The sequence below is a fragment of the Haemorhous mexicanus genome, chromosome 12 (genome assembly GCF_027477595.1).
Source record: "Haemorhous mexicanus isolate bHaeMex1 chromosome 12, bHaeMex1.pri, whole genome shotgun sequence".
Classification (NCBI taxonomy): Eukaryota; Metazoa; Chordata; class Aves; order Passeriformes; family Fringillidae; genus Haemorhous; species Haemorhous mexicanus.
In genome coordinates this window covers 21402521-21416918 of record NC_082352.1, presented here as the reverse complement: position 1 = coordinate 21416918, position 14398 = coordinate 21402521, and the positions used below count along the sequence as shown (strand labels likewise).

The window sequence follows — 14398 nt, the reverse complement described above, 5'->3', positions numbered from 1 at the left end:
GCCGCCTTTCTGGTTTCTAACAAGTTGTTTCTCTCTCGCTGACAGCTCTTGGGGAGCCCAAACGCCGGCGCTGAGGGGCCTGGTGGGGGGTGCAGGGCTGGGCTGCACAGGGGGGTCCCCCCAAGTGCTGAGGAGGTCGAGGCGATGCTGCAGCTGCAGGTCAGGGCAGCAGCAGGAGCAGCCGTGGGAAAACCTCATCCCATGGATGATCCCAGGCAAAGGGGCTGCCAAAAGGGGGGGCCAGGCTGCAAATGGACAACCATGCCATGCCTTGGCATGCTGGTTGTGCCGTGCCCCTGTGCACGGGGCTGGCTGTGCCAAGGTGCACCAGGACAGCCGTGATGTGCTGTGCTGTGCTGTGCTGTGCCGTGCTGTGCCATGCCTGCCCTGCCGTGCTGTGCCATGCCTGTCCTGCCGTGCCCATCCTGCCGTGCCCGTCCTGCCGTGCCACGCTGCACCGCTCCGGCCCCTCGCCGTGAGGAAGTGAGGCCAGCTCAAAGGGGAAGTTGTTGGAAAGTCAGACCGGAATGGCTGATAGGGAAGGCAGAGCTGGGCTTGGTCACAGATGGTTCCTGTTGGGGAAGGACACGGGCGCAGCTGCCCGGCCACCCCCACCCGCCGCATTATCACTGCCCGGCAGCTGTTCACCTTCCCCTCGCCATGGGACACGGCTGCGCTGCCACCGCGGCCCCGGCCGTCACATGAGCGGCCCTGGTGGCCGGGCAGGCGCCGGGCAGGCAGGACACCCTGCTCCCCTCTGGGCAGGACACCCCAAGACCTTCTGGCCAGGACACCCTGAGCCCCTCCGGGCAGGACACCCTGAGCCCCTTCGGGCAGGACACCCTGAGCCCCTCCGGGCAGGACACCCTGAGCCCCTCTGGGCAGGACACCCTGAGCCCCTCTGGGCAGGACACCCCGAGCCCCTCCGGGCAGGACACCCTGAGCCCCTCTGGGCAGGACACCCTGAGCCCCTTCGGGCAGGACACCCCGAGCCCCTCTGGGCAGGACACCCTGAGCCCTTTCGGGCAGGACACCCTGAGCCCCTTCGGGCAGGACACCCTGAGCCCCTCCGCAGCTCGGCATCCCCAGCACAGCTCCTGCCTGGGACACCTGGGACAAGGCTGACAGCACCAGTCTCGGCGGGGTTCGCAGGCTTGGGGTGCTGCCACCATCCCCTCGGGAACCTCCAGAGTGGACAGGGACCCCTCTTGGGCCAGGGCACCACGCAGGAGCAGCCAAGGTGAGAGGCGGCGGCGGGGGAAGGTGGCGGTGGCTGTGGCACTGCCATGTGCGGTGACTCACCCCAGTGCCAAATGCAGCCTTGGGCAGGCAGGTGCTCCCTGAGGGTGGCACGTGGCTGGCACTAGTCAGTGCATCCCCTTGGGGATCAGCCAGTGGGAATGGGGAGCTGGGACATGGCCAAGCCCATGGCAAAGGCACCATGGGCTCACTGTCATGGGGACCCATTCGGAGCCTGCTCTGTGATTAAACGTTTCCATAACGAGTATCCAGCCCCAAGAATGTTTTATTTCCATCATTTCAGCTCTGTGTTTGCTGGGTGTTTGTGCTCATTCTGGGATCAGCAGCTCACATCTGACCCCACAGGCTCTCCAGGTGCTGCTGCTGCTGGTTTGCAGTGCGGAGGCTCCATGGGGATGGAGCATCCCACATCCCTGTGCTGGAGCATCCCCAGACACCGAGGCCAAGGGGCTGTGGCAGCTCTGGGGGGCTCGGGGGCTCTGCTGGGCCCATGCCCGGTGCAGGCAGGAAAGCGGAGCTGGCTGAGTCACCGGTGTGAACAATGCTGGCCCCGTGCCTCGCTTCCCCTCACTCCCCACCCCGCTGCCCCGGCACCGCGCTCCGGCCGCAGCCCCCTGCCCACCCTGGCACCCGTCCGTGGGTCCGGGACACAGCTGGGACAGCACAAGGGCAGGGTTTGGGTGCACCCTGGGTGCTGCACCTGTTGTGCCAGCCCACCAGGGGTGGGGGAGCCGTGCTGGGGTCGTCCCTGTCCCCCGAGCTGGCACATGCCAGCAGGGGCACGCTCCGATAAGGCGCCGGGATGCGGCGCGGGGCTCGGCGGGCACCGCGCTCCGGAAGGCTGCAGCCAGCGAGCCGTGCAGATTGCTGCGGGCTCGCCGGGCTGCCCGTTAGGCTTTTGGCAGGAGAAATGTTTATTTTGCTGGCCAAATATCTCTGCAAACTTCCTGATTTCCTTGCGGCCGGCGAGGCAGCGATAGGGCTGGCGAGGCCGTTGCCGGCCCCGCTCTCCAGATTCGGCACCGAGAGCTGTTATCTCTGATGCACAGCGGGCAGGGAAGAGGTGGAGAAAGGGAAATGAAATACAACAGAGGTGGCACATTTTTTGCTCTTGATAACAAGCCCTGCTTTTAGCCTGGGAACTTGGAAATGATGCAGGTGGCCAGAGACAGCCGCAACGTCCTCCGCTGCCGTGGCGCATCTGGAGCTCGTAACAAATCCCGGCACGAGCCCACGGCTCCCCGTGGCATGGCCTGGCACAGCACAGATCAGCACTGGCCTCCACACAGCCAGAGTCCCAGGATGGAGGATTTTGGCCCTGGGAAGGTTCTGAAAGCACCCCAGGGCCTGGATGTCCATCCAAGGTGCGTGCCGGAGTGAAGGCAGGCTCACACCACCTCCTGCTAGCTCCCATTGATTTTTGCAGGGATGCGAGGTGTTGGAAGTGCAATGCCTGCTAATTAAATTCCCATTGTTATTGGGAACGATGCAGGCAGTGCAGCCTGTGGGACGGGGAGGGCCAGGAGGGAGCTGGTCCCCAAGGTTAGGGTGGGAGAAGGGGAGTGTGAACCTGTTGTGAACCCAAGGGTGTCTCAAGGGATTTTGTTCAGCATCTCCCAGTGAATTCCTGCCGGCCAAGGATGAGGCTGGCAGGACTTGGCACTGGGTGCTGCTCCCATGGAAGTGCTCTCCATGCACCCCAAACACCAGCTCCTGGAGTCAGGGCGGCCCATGTTCATCTCTGCTTTGCAATTAAAACCCTTCCCAGGCTCCCCATGGCAAAGAAAAGCTGGAAACTTGGCCCCTGGCAGCCCCAAAACCTGGAAGAACCCAGAGGAGCGGTGCTGTATCCTAAAGTCTCCCATTTTTTAAGGCAAACTGGTGATTTTCCGGAGCTGGCAGCGCAGGGCAAGCAGGATGATAAGCAGTAGGGGGTGGTTTCCCTTTGAATGTCATGAAGCAGGAACGAATCTGTTAGCGAGGAAAACAGGATTTTAATTATTATTTTTTTTCTTTTAATGGGAGATGCACTTTTTTTCTTTTCTACGTGGAAGTTGTGGGAGAGCCACAAAGCCACTGGATCTGCTTCAGCAGCCGGTGGGGCTGCTCCTTGCAGCCTGATGGCTGCAGGGTGGGTGACTCCAAGTGTGGGGAGCCCCAGGAGTGGTCACAGAGGGAGGCCAGGCACAAACGAAGCCCCTTTCCTGGGAAAGGCTGGCGAACAGCACTTCCTGCCCAGCAGATGTCCCCGGGCGGATGCAGCTGCGGCGGGCGATAGCCGGCGGGCAGGCGAGCGTCTTCCCGGCCGCTGGCTCCCCACCGGCCCCTTATCTCCCTGCTGCATTCCCCGATGGATTAACGGGCAGGAAAATCCAGCGCCAGGGCTCCTGCTGCAAGCCAAATGCCAAGGGAAGAGCGCCGGGGGCTGCAGCCTGGCTCCTGGTGCTCCTGGCTGCTGGTGCTCGTTGCTGGCGGTGCTGGCGCAGGGATGGATTTAGGCACTGAGATTTGGGCACTGAGATTTGGGCACTGAGATCTGGGCACTGAGATCTGGGCACTGAGATTTGGGCACTGAGATTTGGGCACGGAGATTTGGGCACTGAGATTTGGACACTGAGATTTGGGCACTGAGATCTGGGCACTGAGATCTGGGCACTGAGATCTGGGCACTGAGATCTGGGCACTGAGATTTAGACACAGAGATTTGGACACTGAGATTTGGGCACTGAGATCTGGGCACTGAGATTTGGGCCACCACATCCAGGCTCGCAGCCAGGGCAATGGGACCATCCATGGTCACACTGAGCCTTCCCAGCCCAGCAGCTCCCTGTCCCTGCAGGGATGCTCCAAGCAAACGGGAGCCGTGCAGGGCTTTGCACCACTGCAGCTCATGGGCCACACGTTGTCACCAAGCTCTGCTTGTAGGGCAGTGCCACATCCAGCAGGGACTCAGGGAGGCGCCCAGGGATGCTCTGCTGCCCGAGAGGGAACGGATAGAGACTGAGAAACCCAGACGGACAGACAGACCCGCTGGGGGTGACACAGGAAACCTGTGGCACGCCAGGGCTGAGCGCGGCACGGCTCGGTGCGGCACGGCTCGGTGCCCCCGCCTGCAGACACCGTCGGTCCCGTGAGAGCGGGCGGGGGCGGGACCCGGCACGGCACGGGGCGGAGGGACAGGGCCGAGCCGCCAGCCTGGCCAGGGGCAAGGTGTGATAAAACAGCACCGTGGGCTGTTTGAAAAAGCCTGAGGCTTGTGAAGAGGGGATGCGGCCGGAATAGCAATCAGCAATCAGCTCGTCCCGGCACACTGGGGAGCGCCGGGGCTGGGCTGGAGCTCCGGGAGAGCCGGGAGAGGGGGAGTGCACGGGGTCGCCACCGATGGCTGGGCACCCACAAGGTGTGAAAAGTGTCCCCATCACTGCAGAGGGGACACTGAGGGTGCCCTGGTGGCACCGTGAGCCCAGCACCCACCGCGTGAGTGGCCCCGATAGCAGACAGGGGTCGTGTGCAGGGCAGATATGGATGGCACACGGTGGTGACCATTTCCTGTGAGGTTTTGGTACCAGTTGCCTTCATGTGCTCTCAGCGAGCACCTTATCTCCTGGCACACACCACACCGAGGCCCCAGTGCTCCCCTTCTCCCCCAGGCTGTGCCTTGGGGTGTCCCTTCCCCCGGGGCAGGTCCTTGGCACCCTCCATGCAGCCTCTCCATGTGCACACCCAGCAGGGGTGGAGGACGTGACCCGGCACCACGAGCACAGGGGTGGGTGATGGTGACACCCTCCCGTGGGGCTGGGCAGGCACGGATGGGCACCGGGCAGGATGCTCGGCAGCGGCAGATGCCACCTCCCCACAACAAAGGGAGCAGGGATCACCACACCGTGTGATCACCACACCCGGGCTCGCCACGCCATCAATCACACCCCGGCGGGACCGACAGCGAGTCGGGACGGGAGTTTCCACCTTCTCCCACGGATGGGAATGCACTGGGGCCCCATCCTGCCCCGGTTCCAGATTTGCCGGGAGAAGGATTGCCAGCCCGGGGCTGGGATGGATCCAGCGGCTATCGGGCTCCGGCAGGCGCTTATCTCCGCTCCAGCCGTTAATTTCCCACCGCAGCCGAGCGGAGCGGGGCCACCGGCTCTGCCGGGGCGGGGCTGGTCCCATCGCCTGACCCCAGGAACCCGGGGAGCCCCAACAACACAGAGCCCAGGGGCTGAGGGATGCGGGAATGTTTTCCCGTAGGAATGCCAGACTCCCCTTCACCCCGCCCGTGGGACCCAGGCGTGTGCTGGATGGGTGGCCATGGAGCTCGCAGCAGCTCCGGGCTGGGAGCGGGTTTGGGGCAGGAAAGGGTTAACCCGGGGAAGTTTGCTCACTCTCAGCAATGATTTAAACCAGACAGAAAGGTTCTGTCATCCATCACGCTAACAGCCAGATCATTGTGTTTTAAAGTGTCTGTAATTGCAGCAATACAGAGACCGGGAGGAAGATAAAGGCTGGGAAGATGCAAATGCCGAGGGAAGCACCAGCCCCTCGCACCCAGCAGGGACAGATCTGGGACAGCCCTGGGGACAGCCCGGGCTGGGGGTCCCAGGCGTCCCCCTGCATGGCGATGGCACGGAGTGGGTGATGGAGCGTCTTTGGGGCGGTGGGAGCATCCACAAAACAGCACAAGGGTGCAAACCCAGTGACAGGGATGGGTAGGGAAGGGTCTGAGTAGGTGCTGCACTCCAAATATTGTCTTAAAATTACGTTTATCTTCCTCATTATCCCTGATTAGTACAAAGTGGCTCTCCTTTCCCGCTTCCTTCGGATCCGGGGGATCCCAGGGATAGGGCACAAAGGAGGGCGGGAACTCGCCCGAAGCCTGGGAGGAGGTGGCCACGGCCACGGCCACGGGTGCCCGGGCTTTGTCCCCGCATCCCGGGCCACGTGCACAGCCGCCGGCGGGGAATTATCAACATTCAGCCGAACCCCGCCGAATAAAGCGAGCTAACACAAATGTTTATTTTCACAGTAGTGAATTATGACTTCAATAGACCAAAATTACAGGCTGCGTGCGTGGAATAGGAACGCAGCAGCCCCTGCCACCCAAACGCCACTGGGGGGGGGGACGTGGTGGCTCTGTCCCCCTGCTGTCCCGCGGGGTGAAGGGGGACGTGGTGGCTCTGTCCCCCTGCTGTCCTGCGGGGTCACGGTGCCACCTGCCTGTCCCCACAGTGCTTGAGGGGCTCCTGGGGCACGAGGTGCCAGGGCAGGGGGTGTTTGATGTTGTCCCTCAGCTGCACCCCAAATCAAGGAGAGGGGTGGCAGTTCCCAGCAGGTCCCTGTGATGTGCTGGTGGCAGGGGGCTGGCAGGTCAGAGGGGATGGGTTTGGTCATGGCCAGGCTCATGGCATGGCACCAGCTGGGCACTCACAGGAGGGTCTGTGGCGTGTTCCAGGGGTGCACGTGGGTGTGTGACACAGGTGGCTGGGCTCAGAGCATGGTCACCCCCACGGGCAGGTCCCTGCTCTCCCAGTGAGCGGCCTGATCCCGAAGGAGCCCTGTGCTGGCAGCCCAGAACTCTGGGAACACTCTTAGGCTGTCCCCCTGGTGCTGGGGGTCCACAAGGCCTCGACCTGTGCTGGGAACCACGTGTCCAAGTGCCTGTGTCCCCAGGCACACGAGGTGCTGGCATTTGCATGTGCCAGCGGTGCCAGCCATGCAAGGCTGGGTGTGGCGAGGCAGGAGTGCAGCTGTGGGGGCAGAATTCCCTCCTGTGCCAGAGGGGCCCTGGCACCTGCACGGGGTAAAGTCCTGTGGGAACAGGAGCAGCAGGGCCTGGAGAACCACTGGGAGACCCCTGGGAGCCCCCTGGGAGCAAGAGGAGGAAAACTGGAGCTGAGGCTGGAAGGGCTGGGTCAGGGCCCTGCAGCACCTCCTGCTGTGACCCCAGCAGTGGGGGGAGCTGGGCTGTGCACTGACCACGCAGTGGTCTCTGGGGACCCTGTGGTGGCTCCAGAGTGGCCAAGTGATGGCCATTTAGTGGCCAAAGAATGGTCACTCAGTGGCCTGGTGATGATCTTTTACTAGCGAGAGAAAGGTCACTCAGGGGCCTGGTCACTGGTATTTGCTGGCCATGCAATGACTCTTTACTGGCCATGCAGTGGCCACACAGAGGCCATGCAGTGGCCCTTTACTGGCCATGCAGTGGCCACACAGAGGCCATGCAATGACCCTTTACTGGCCATGCAGTGGCCACACAGAGGCCATGCAGTGGCCCTTTACAGGCCATGCAATGACCATTTACTGGCCATGAAATAACCCTTTACTGGCCATGCAATGGTCACACAGAGGCCACGCAGCCCTTGTGCAGTGGCCGTGCCAGGGCTGTGCAGTGCCCTCACAGTGCCCACGCAGTGTCTGTGCCTCGGGGCCACTCTCTGGCTGTCCGGTGGCCACGCAGCTGTCCTGTGCCACCCAACCCCGGCTGTGCCGAGCCGGGTGACTCCGCCCGGCAGAGCTGCCGCTCTCCCAATCCCTGGGAAGCGGGGAGGATGAGTAATGCACCGGCACAGGGCAGTCGCAGAGGGAAGCAGCTGCCAGGCACAGTAATTACACACAGAGGCAGGGCTGGCCTCGCAGGGAAATTCACAGGGAAATTCACAGGGATTGTGTTCCCGCTGCACGGGAGCAGCAGTGTTGGAGTAGGACTTGGGGAGGGAAAATTTGAATGCTGTCCCCCAGCTGGCACGGGGCAGGTGGGAAGGGTGTGCCAGGCAGCCAGATGTGCACCGCTGTCGGGGAGGGTCCCACCGGCATTCCCAGCACGCAGCTGCCCTTGGAGCCCCACCGAGGCCCAGCAGGGTGGGGGGAACTCCAAAGCCAGGCTGGGATGGCCATGTGGGACTCTGAGGGCTGTGCCCGTGCTCTTGTGGCTGCTCCAGTGCAACCCCAGCCCTTGGGCCCCTGGAGAGGGAAGCTGAGCAAGCACAGCTCCATCCCCTCGCAGTCCCCCAGCTCCTTGCAGACACCCCCAGCCTGCTCCACTGCTTTGACTCTTCCCATGGCCCCAGACCAGTCCTGTCCCATTCCCCTGCAGTCCCTCCACCTCCCCCAAAACAACTCCCAGCTCCTTGCAGCTCCCCAAAACATATAACCTCGCCCTCCATGCAGCCCCCCACTCTCAGCTTTGCAGCCCCTGATCTTTAGCACCCCCAACTCTGACGATTTTGCAAACCCAGGTCCCTGCAGCCTCCAAGCCCCGAACACCGCGGTGCACGGCCATCCAGTCCCTAGAGTGTCACCAGGTCCCACGTGCCCCCTGAAGCCCTGGGCAGCCCCATGTCCCCGTGCAGACCACCGGTGTCACGCAGCCCCGCGTCCCACTCAGTCTCCCGGTGCCGTGCAGAATCCCCGGTGCTGCCCAGCCCCATATCCCCGTCCATCTCATCCCATCCCATCCCATCCCATCCCATCCCATCCCATCCCATCCCATCCCATCCCATCCCATCCCATCCCATCCCATCCCATCCCATCCCATCCCATCCCATCCCATCCCATCCCATCCCATCCCGATCTCGTCCGTTCCCTGTTCGCGTCCATCCCACCCCGTTCCCGTCCCGATGCTGCCCATTCCCACTCCCTGTCCCGGTCCATCCCACCCCGTTCCCGTCCCAATGCCGCCCATTCCCGTTCCCACTCCCTGTCCCGGTCCATCCCATCCCGTTCCTCTCCCGGTCGCTCATCCCGGGGGTCCCGCTCCGGTGGCGGCGGCGGCGGCGGGGCGCCCCCTGGCGGGCGCGGCGGGCCCGGTCTAAGGCAGCGGCGCGGGCGGGCCCCGCTCACTCCGGGCCGGGCGGGCGGCGCGGCGGCAGCGGCGGCGCGGCGGGGGCCCGGCCGGGCACGGAGCGCGGCCGCGGGCGCCCCACGGCCGCGGCGCGGCGCCGGGAGGATGCGCCGCCGGGCAGCGCGCAGGGGGTGAAGCGGCCCCGCGGATTTACCGCGGCTTCTCCGCCCTCCCCCGCTTCTCCGGTGCCCCCCCTCCGGGGGGAGGGGAAGCGCCCCGAGCCCCGGAGCTGGCGGCGAGCGGCGGCCCCGGGCGCGGCGAGCGGCGGCGGGCAGGTGCCGGGGGCAGCCGCCGCCGCGGGGCCGCGCTCCGCCAGCGCCGGCCTTAAGCGGACCGGGGCCGCCGCCGCCGGGGGCCGCTGCCGGCTCTGCCCGCTCCTGCCGGCCCCGCCGGCCCCTGCCTTGGGACTTACCTCACGCCTCCGCCACACCTCAGGACGGTAAGTGCCGTCCGCCAACCGGGACGGGGACGGGGAGGCTGCCGGTGCCCGCGGAGGTTCCCGTTAAAGCGGGGCTTGGAATTCTGCCGGTGTTCGGGGGATGCTCTCGGTGTACGGGGGAATCGGAGGCTCCCGGTGCCTGGGGAGGCTCGTAGGGCAGAGGGGCTGTGGGTACAACCGGTGTTCGGAGGATGCTCCCGGTGCCCGGGGAGGCTCCCGTGGAAAAGGGGCTGGGAATGTTCCTGATGCTCGGGGGGGGCTCCCGGCGCGAAGGAGTCGGGGAGGCTCCGGGTGCTCGGGGAACGCTCCTGTTGTGCGGGAGTCCGAGATGCTCTCGGCACCCGGGCGAGGCTCCCGGTGTCGTGGAAGCTGCCGGTGGGCAGGGCAGTAAGAGGCTCCTGGTGCCCGGGGAACGCACCGGTGCGCAGGGGAGTCGGAGGCTCCCGGTGTCCGGGGGATGCTCCCGGTGTCGGGACAGCTGCCGGTGCGCAGGGGCCGGGGATGCTCCGTGTGCCCGAGCCAGCGCGGTCCCCGCCACTGCGGCGGAGCGGGGCAGGGCGAGCGGGGGCACAGCCGGGGCGAGCGGGCGCAGCGCTCCGCGGTGGAGGCAGCCCCGGAGCGGGATCGCCGCGCCCGTGGGCCCCGCTCCCACGCACCGCGCTGCCGCGGGGGCGGCGGGTGCAGACCCCACTTCCCTGCGCTGCCGGGGCGCTTCCTGCTCTCCCCTCCGTGTCCCCCGCCGCCGTTTCCCGAGAGCCGGGGCGGCGTGGGGCGGCACAGCGTCCCCGGGAACCCACGCGGGTTTGTGCCCACCCCCCAGCAGACCCCCCCCGGTTGTGGCTCCCGACTCGTGCCCAGCAGTCCAACTCTTTGTCATCCCCGCATCCTTCTCCGGCTGCTGTGGGCTGGGAGCCGGAGCCGTGCTGGGGGGCGAGGAGGAGCTGACCCACTCGGGAGAGTTTGCGGGAACAATCCCGGGGCTGCTCTGGGAAGTTCCAGCCCCTCCGTTGTGTGTTTTTGTGCGAGAACACGGCTGCGTGCTGGGAACGCTCGCAGAGTCCTGGCGTGTGCCGGGGGATGTTTGTTTGGATGCGGATTTGGGAAGGAAGGCTGGCTCGGGAGTCTCCGGCGCTGCCATTCATCACCGCCCGCTCTTGCTTTCCCTTTGGAATTGCGCTGAGCTGGGCAGCCCGGCTTTGCCAAGGGAATGCTGCCGGCGGAGCGATGGAGCGAGGCTGGCCCCGCGCTTCTCCGTGGCTCCTCCTCGACACCGAGCCGGAGCACAACCAGCTCTTCCCGTCATTCCCTCGCCGCTGGATGGTGCCTTCGGATACCGCAGAGCGTTTCTCTAGTTAAACACACCTTTTCTTGGAATTCTTTTTTTTCCCCCTATTAGCCAAGAAAAACTTTGCAACTTTCCTTCGCTGTCGGAGAGGAGCCACTGCCGCTGCTGCGTTTCATTTTGTTTTTTTAATTCGAGGTCACGTGTGCATTGACAGTGTCTTTGATTCCAAGCGATGGTCTCGTCTCCAGCTCAGGAAGAGCTTTTGAGCTCTTCCCTCTGTTGTTTTCTCTCTGTTCAGGAACAAAGAGATTTTTCTGCCTTTAATTAAAAGGAATATTAATTCCCTGCTCCTTTGTCGAGCGACTTGAAGACACTCTGCAAACACCCGTCTGCTCGGCGCCGCGGTGGGCGAGCTCTGCCGTGGTACCGGGCATGGAGGAATGGGGGAGCCAGCCCGAAATCCCGCGGCAAGCACGGAGCAGCAGCCGGGGAGGATGCTGACAGCCACGGTCCTCGGGTGAGGAGCCCCATGGAGCTGAACTGCCGCCTGGGGTGGGCTCTTGGATCCTCGGAGGTTTGTGAGGCAGGTCTCCTGCTGAGAGTTTCCACACAGGGAGAGATTCCGTGCATGGGGAGGCGAGTGGAGGCGAACTTGGCTGTGCCAAGGGGGTTTTCCCTGCCGGCTGCCTCCCGTGCCGGCAGGTAAGGTTTTACCCGGGAGCAGGCAGATGTTGGGTGTGTTTTGTTTGGCAAATGTGAGTGCAGATGTTGGTTTGTAGGGGGAAAAGCCAGGACATAGTGGGGGAGAGGCTGATCTCCCGTGGCTCTGGGCGCTGCCATGGGCTGGGTGCCGGGTTTGGCCCGTGGGGAGGCCTCATGTGGCTGCAGGATTTGCCTCTTTCGTCGTGAACTTCCAGGCTGCAGGATGGAAAAATATCCTGGTGCTCAGCCCCCTTCAGGGCTGGGCTGCAGCAGGCAGGAGGGGGCTCTGGCAGGTCCCACGGGGTACCTGGGGCTGGCAGGTCTGTGCCGATGTTCCTGGAATTCTGCTCTGGAGCCGTGGATGTTTGCATGCCTGGAAATGCCCGGGCAGGATCAGGCGCTGAGGCTCCTGCGGTGTCCGGCGGTGCCCTGGGAATGGGGTCTGGCTCCGCTCGCTTCTGTAAATCCCTGCTGAAATCTGGGGGCACTTCGGCTCTCCCCCTGCCTGTGCACAGCCCCCTGTCCTGCAGCCACCTCGGGAAGGTGTCTGCGTGCTGCGGGACCCCCGGGGAGGGAGGCACCCCACAAATTCCTGTTATTTTACCTCTTAGCCAAAGTCAGTGAACTGGCAGCGAGTCAACCAGGAAGTGCAGGGCTGCCAGGGAGTGCTGGCAGTGGGGCAGGAGCTGGGTCCCTCCTGGGGGGACACACCAATCCCCCCACACCAGCAGTGACCCTCTGCAGCCCCCAGCCAGACCAGCAGGGCCACAGTGAGCGCAAGGCTTGGGGCAGATCAGGGCCGGGTACTGTGAACGGGGCTGGGAGGGACCAGGGACAGCCCACGGGTTAAGCTGGGCTTAATCGCTGCTGCTGGGGTCGGGGATGCTGTCGGTGAGGCAGATCGGGTGCTGCAGGTCGGGTGCTGCAGCCTGCCCTGTGCTTTCCAGGCTGGATCTCATGTGGGACATGGATTTAGCTGCCCAGCAGGATGGGGAGTCCCCGAGCTGGGATCAATCCTTGTCCGCCAGGGGCAAGATCAAGCTGGTGGCACAGAGGGCACTCCCTGCCCGGGTGCCCTGGCCTTAGTGCCATTGCCCGGTTTGGGGTTATTTTTAGATTTCCCGAAGCTGTTTTCTGCCGTCCCTCCCTCTGTGCTCAGGCTCCCCGGGGGGAACCCCACCTTGACAAACTCCCAGCTTTCCTTCGGAAGATGCTGACCGACGGTTCCAGAAAACATCCAAGGGATTTCCTGTTTATTTTGCAAAATTCTCATTAATATTTTTTTTCCTGTGTTCTTTGATTCAATTTCACATGGGCAAAATCGCCTTGAAATGGAGCCCGTGGTTCAAAAATAGACAAAGAGTCGGTGAGGCAGCAGCCTGAGGCTGTGGGAGAGCGCGGCCGGATCCGGCACCCCCTCGGAGCCGGTACCAGCCCGGCGCCTGCGGGGCCGGCTCTGGCACGGCGGCCCCGGGGAGCGGCGGCGCCTCGGCGTTCCCACGCTGCCGGGACCGGAGCCGCGGGGTGCAGCGGGAGCTTTCCCTTCTCCGGCCGCTCTCTGCCCCCAGGGTGCCCCGAGCCCCCTGCGTGCGCCGCTTGTCGCTGCTCCGGCCATCGGGGCCACCTTCGGGCACGAGCATCCCCCGCACAGGGCTGCAGAAATCCCCGCCTGGGGCGCGGGGCCGGTTTTGGGGCGCGGGGCCGGTTTTGGGGCGCGGGGCCGGTTTTGGGGCGCTCCTCTGGCAGGGTTCCGGGGGATGGTGCAGCCCAGGCTGGGTGGGTGTTTCCTGGGTGGGGGCGGCTCCTGCAGGGTCAGCCCCAGCCCTGCTCCTCTCCAGGTGTTCCGGGCTGCCCGCGGCACTGTTTACTCCTGGTGTTTAGCCAGGATATTTAATTTCCAGGAGTGTAAGGCAGCTGGGGAGCAGCAGGGGGTGTGTGCGTGTGTGCCCACCTCCCTGTGCCACCCCGGTGGGATCAATCCGACGGTGGCAGCGGGCACGACACTGCAGCAGATATTGTGCTCTGGCTGGGTGCTGCTGGCCGACAGGTCAGGGGGACCCCCCCAAACTGCCCCTGTGTGTGGGGGACCCCCCCTCCAGCCCGTTCCCCCGCCAGCAGCCACGTCGTCGCCAGCCGCTGTTGACTCACAGGCTCCGCCGTCGAGTCCCGGGGCTGAGGCCGAGATGCTTTTACAGGCAGGGCTGAAATGCACAAAATGTTCGACTTGTAAAATATGTAGCGTGAGAAAATAGCCTTTTCTGCTCTCCTCCTCCTCCTGCCGCCGCTCCCTGCCCCATCTGCTCGCTTGGAAAGCTTCCCGCAGCCGGGGGGGCCGGCGGCGCCCGGGGTCCCTCGCCAGGGATGGCACCCACCCCGTGCCACCCTGGGGCCACCCCTCGGTGCCAGGAGGGCACAAGGATGCACTCGGTGCATGGGGACGCTGCCTCCTCGCTCCCCTCGCCATCCCAAAGTTTCTCTCCCTCCCGTGGGCGCGTTTGGAGAAGGAGCTCGGGGCTGGCACCCTGAGTGCCAGCCGGGCTGGGCCACCTCGATTTTGGGGCATCCCGTGGGACTTGGGGTTTCCAAAACCTCTCCAGAGGGTCCCGGGAAATCCCCGCGCGAGGAGCCCCGGGAGGGAGCCGCCACGCCGGAGCTGGCCACGAGCCACGGTTTTCACCTTAATCCATCATTATCTGGGCACATTTCGGATCCTTGCCAAGAGCAAGGTGGGAAGGGGGGGTGTAAGCATGCTTTCCCTATTCCCCTGCCATCCTTTTTGCTGCCTGTGTGTAATTAACAGAGTAATTAAAAACAGGATGAGTTAATTGGTATTCATTTATGTGGCAGATGTTTTTAATTGAGATACGAAACAATT

At 64.2% G+C, this 14398-nt stretch overlaps 1 protein-coding gene across 10 annotated transcripts in view; it reads left to right on the top strand.

Annotated features, from left to right (window-relative positions):
- Positions 1-512: 512 nt before the first annotated feature.
- CBFA2T3 (CBFA2/RUNX1 partner transcriptional co-repressor 3) overlaps positions 513-14398 on the top strand; it is a 29045-nt gene continuing 15159 nt past the window's right edge. For 2 of the 10 annotated variants that reach the window (XM_059857528.1, XM_059857527.1), the window contains exon 1: positions 513-1240. In XM_059857528.1, the coding sequence (XP_059713511.1) occupies positions 528-1240 (713 nt within the window). In that variant the 5' untranslated portion in view covers positions 513-527. Of the gene's footprint in view, positions 1241-9400; positions 9537-10920; positions 11396-14398 lie in introns of those variants that run through there. The other 8 variants (XM_059857537.1, XM_059857536.1, XM_059857534.1 and 5 more) reach the window with 6 other exon arrangements.